A 3,987-nucleotide genomic window follows, 5' to 3' on the forward strand; every position below is an offset into this window, starting at 1 on the left:
CTGACTATCTTTCCCGTTTGCTGGAGATGTGTCGACCAGAAGAGGGGGGGATGGGTAGTGAGTAATGTATGGAAGCATTTAAGTAACAAAGTGTTGCAGGTTATCTTTGTGGTGGCCATCTTGTTTTCCCAGTATAGAGGAAGCCTGCCTCAATTGCAGTCTGTATTACAGTTTTTCTCGATTGCTTAAACACTATAACCAGGCCTCTAAACTAAAATTTCAAAACCGTAACGCTATTGTTCAAAAAGCTCACCCATTTCCCTGAACTATAAACACTATTCCCTGCTTTGACACATGACTCAAATTTGGTGAACTGTTACTGCAAAACTCTACACACAAATCCCTACATTTTACAGTGCTTACACCATGTAGTCATTTAGAAAGCACTAGCATGCAATAATGTTAACTTAAGTCAGCATAGCTTGAGCTCAATTAGCACACAATTAACCAGGTGGAAACACTAGGAGTCAAAATTTAGCACACACCAATCAGAACCTGCGATGGATAGATAAAAGGGCCAAAGTCAGCTCATTCAGGTTTGAAACAATGGATCCAAAGAGATGCAAAGGAAGAGGACGTGGTGGAGAAAGAGGACATGGTGAAAGAGGAGGACGTGGTGGAAGAGGAGGAGGAGGAGGTGGTGAAGGAGGAGGACGTGGTGGAGGAAGAGGACATGGTGAAAGAGGAGGACGTGGTGAAAGAGGAGGAGGAGGTGGTCTAGGACAACAGGGAGGAGGGAGAGGTGGAGGAGGACGTGGTGAAGGAGGTGGAGAACGACGGCGACAAGGAAGGGGAAGAGCAAGGGCAAGAAGACAGTCAGTCTCGGATGAAATTCGAGCCACTTTAGTTGACCATGTCCTTGTCCATGAGGGAGGCTGGGCAACGAGTACAACCAAATTTGAGTCGCTTCACTGTTGCCTCCATCATCAGAACCTTCAGGGAAGAAAACAGGTAGGTGTACTTGCAGTAAGACTGCTTTGTACAGTAACTTTTAAGTTACTGAACTTATGTTTCTTGAGTTTCAGTATGTTTCCATTATTTTCCTGTAAAAAGAATGTGTGACAGTTACAGTAATGAGTGCTTCTATTTTTGTAGGACACAGAGACGACCACCTGGTGGAGGCAGGTTAAGGCTTTTGTCGGAGGAGCAAGAGAGGGAACTTGTAAACATGGTAATTGCAAATAATGTAATCCGCCTGCAAGAGATTCAAAGGAGAGTGATTGAGGATGATCATCTTTTTCGAGGCATAAATGCCATCAGCCTCTCCACAATTAACCGCATCCTCCGAAAGAATCAATTCCGGATGAAACAGGCATACCGAGTCCCTTTCGAACGAAACTCTGACAGAGTGAAAAACCAACGTGTGGAATATGTTCAGGTATGAGTTTTGATACTGTATAAAGTATTGTGTACCATCACAGCATGGCAGTTTATGCTGCCATTTCAGCACTCTTGAACTGTGGTTCAGGGTACCGATTGACTCTACTGTGTTATGTGTTTTGCAGAGAATCTTTGAGATTGAAGGACGGCCTGTTCCCCATGAAATAATCTTTGTGGATGAGGCAGGTTTTAACCTGACCAAAAGAAGGAAAAGGGGGAGGAACATAATTGGCCATCGGGCTATTGTAAATGTCCCTGGTCAGCGTGGAGGGAATGTCACTATGTGCGCAGCCATCAGCCAACGAGGGGTACTCCACCGCCATGCCGTACTAGGACCCTATAACACTATGCTTCTCCTTGCTTTTCTTGATGGTTTAAGACAACATATGTTCCAGCTGGACTACAGGGAACCAGCACAGCCAGAGCAGCCTCACTACGTTGTTGTGTGGGATAACGTCAGCTTCCATCGCGCTGCTCTGGTTCGTGACTGGTTTACCAATAACCCAAGGTTTTCTAATATCTTTCTGCCTGCATACTCTCCCTTTCTAAACCCGATAGAGGAGTTATTTTCGGCATGGCGGTGGAAAGTGTATGACCGAGAACCTTATGTCCGTGTTCACCTCCTTCAGGCCATGGAAGAAGCCTGCCTAGACATATCAGTAGATGCATGCCAGGGGTGGATCAGGCATGCAAGAGGATTTTACCCCCGCTGCCTGGCTAGGGCCAATATAGCCTGTGATGTGGATGAGATTCTCTGGCCTGACCCAGACCAAAGACAAGATGCTGAGGTGGAATAATGTTTTTTGGTGTGTGTTGTACTGTATAGTACATGAATAAAAATGTGCCACTGTACATACATTGGTTGCGTCTTTTGTGTTTATCATGTGAAAAGGTTTTTGAAGGGGAGAACCATAAGCAACCTAATTGTTTTGGAACTATTGTTTTGAATTAATTGTACCAGTGTGCAAAACTCTGTTGTAGTGTATGTGTTTTTGAGGGCTTGTGTTTGATGTCTGAGGGCAAAGTTTGGTTTTTCAGCAAGAGTGAATAGTTTTGAGTGTAGAGCTTCATTTTGACCTGGAAATAGGATGTTTGGGAAATTGAGTGAGATGTTATGGATTTGTGTTTACTGTTGTGAGGATATGAGGCGTAGTTTCAGGAAATGTGTTTTAGCAATCGAGAAAAACTGTAAGAAGGTGTGTCTTTAGAGTATTTGAAGGGAGCAGGAAATGGATTGGGGGCCATTTTGAGAAGTTGCTGTCTGCATGTGGATGATGTTGGCAAGAGATAATAAAACAATTACTTTAATTAAGATAGAGTGAAGTCTGATGTTTCCCTCACCGCCCCTCACTGCGTCACACCTTATCTGTATGTTTAGACAGATGCTTTTTTAAATTTTTGTTATTATTATTATTATTATTATTATTATTATTATTATTATTTTTTTTTAGCATTTTAGCTATTTTTTTTAAACTACAGTTATTTCTGTGTCATCTACATGGAAGTTATTATAATGATTCATTTAAACACAAGTTCAGTCAATATTACCTGTAAATAGAAAATTCAAAAAGAGAAAAAATTACTGTGATCCCGACTGTTTATAAGCTAATGCAAAAAATAAATACATAAAATAATCCCCCCCCCCCAAAAAAAAATCACATTATTCTTCCATAAAGACATTGCCCGCGGTTGTTAAAGCGAATATTCTTAATATTACTGGTGAAAAACTACACTATAACATAATTAAGTTGGTCACAGCTCTGCCTCCTGCTGGACAAATTAGGTAAAGCTACATGTAAACTAAGAGAAAGCAGCTAGAATTACCTCCACAGTGACTGTGATTTATATAGGTGCATGCACGTTCCAGAATATAATGAAGTGATATTCACACACTTCCATTTCCACCTACAGGCAGTTTTGAATCCCCAGCTAACCTAGCATGCATGTCTTTGTACTGTTGGAGGAGGCCAGAGTACAAAGAAGAAACCCATGTAGAAGGAGAACATGCAAATTACACAAAGCCTGAACTACTACAGTTCTGACCTACTAATGACTAATTATTAATTATTAAACACACACACACCTACACACATGTGTGTGTGTGTAGGTCTGTGTGTATATGTGTATATATGTGTGTGTGTGTGTGTGTATATATATATGTGTGTGTGTGTGTGTGTGTGTGTGTATATACAGTGGGGCAAAAAAAGTATTTAGTCAGCCACCGATTGTGCAAGTTCCCCCACCTAAAATGATGACAGAGGTCAGTAATTTGCACCAGAGGTACACTTCAACTGTGAGAGACAGAATGTGAAAAAAAAAATCCATGAATCCACATGGTAGGATTTGTAAAGAATTTATTCGTAAATCAGGGTGGAAAATAAGTATTTGGTCAATAACAAAAATACAACTCAATACTTTGTAACATAACCTGGCAATAACAGAGGTCAAACGTTTACTATAGGTCTTTACCAGGTTTGCACACACAGTAGCTGGTATTTTGGCCCATTCCTCCATGCAGATCTTCTCGAGAGCAGTGATGTTTTGGGGCTGTCGCCGAGCAACACAGACTTTCAACTCCCGCCACAGATTTTCTATGGGGTTGAGGTC

At 41.5% G+C, this 3,987-nt stretch overlaps 1 protein-coding gene across 1 annotated transcript; it reads left to right on the top strand.

Annotated features, from left to right (window-relative positions):
* Positions 1 to 997: 997 nt before the first annotated feature.
* LOC145421380 (uncharacterized) lies at positions 998 to 2,232 on the top strand. The gene is made up of 2 exons (XM_080291622.1): positions 998 to 1,378; positions 1,506 to 2,232. Exons 1-2 carry the CDS (start codon positions 1,055 to 1,057, stop codon positions 2,175 to 2,177), a joined length of 996 nt encoding a protein of 331 aa, XP_080147748.1. The 5' UTR covers positions 998 to 1,054; the 3' UTR covers positions 2,178 to 2,232.
* Positions 2,233 to 3,987: the final 1,755 nt, after the last annotated feature.

This window comes from Astatotilapia calliptera, chromosome 17 (assembly GCF_964374335.1).
Source record: "Astatotilapia calliptera chromosome 17, fAstCal68.1, whole genome shotgun sequence".
In the NCBI taxonomy this organism is placed as follows: Eukaryota; Metazoa; Chordata; class Actinopteri; order Cichliformes; family Cichlidae; genus Astatotilapia; species Astatotilapia calliptera.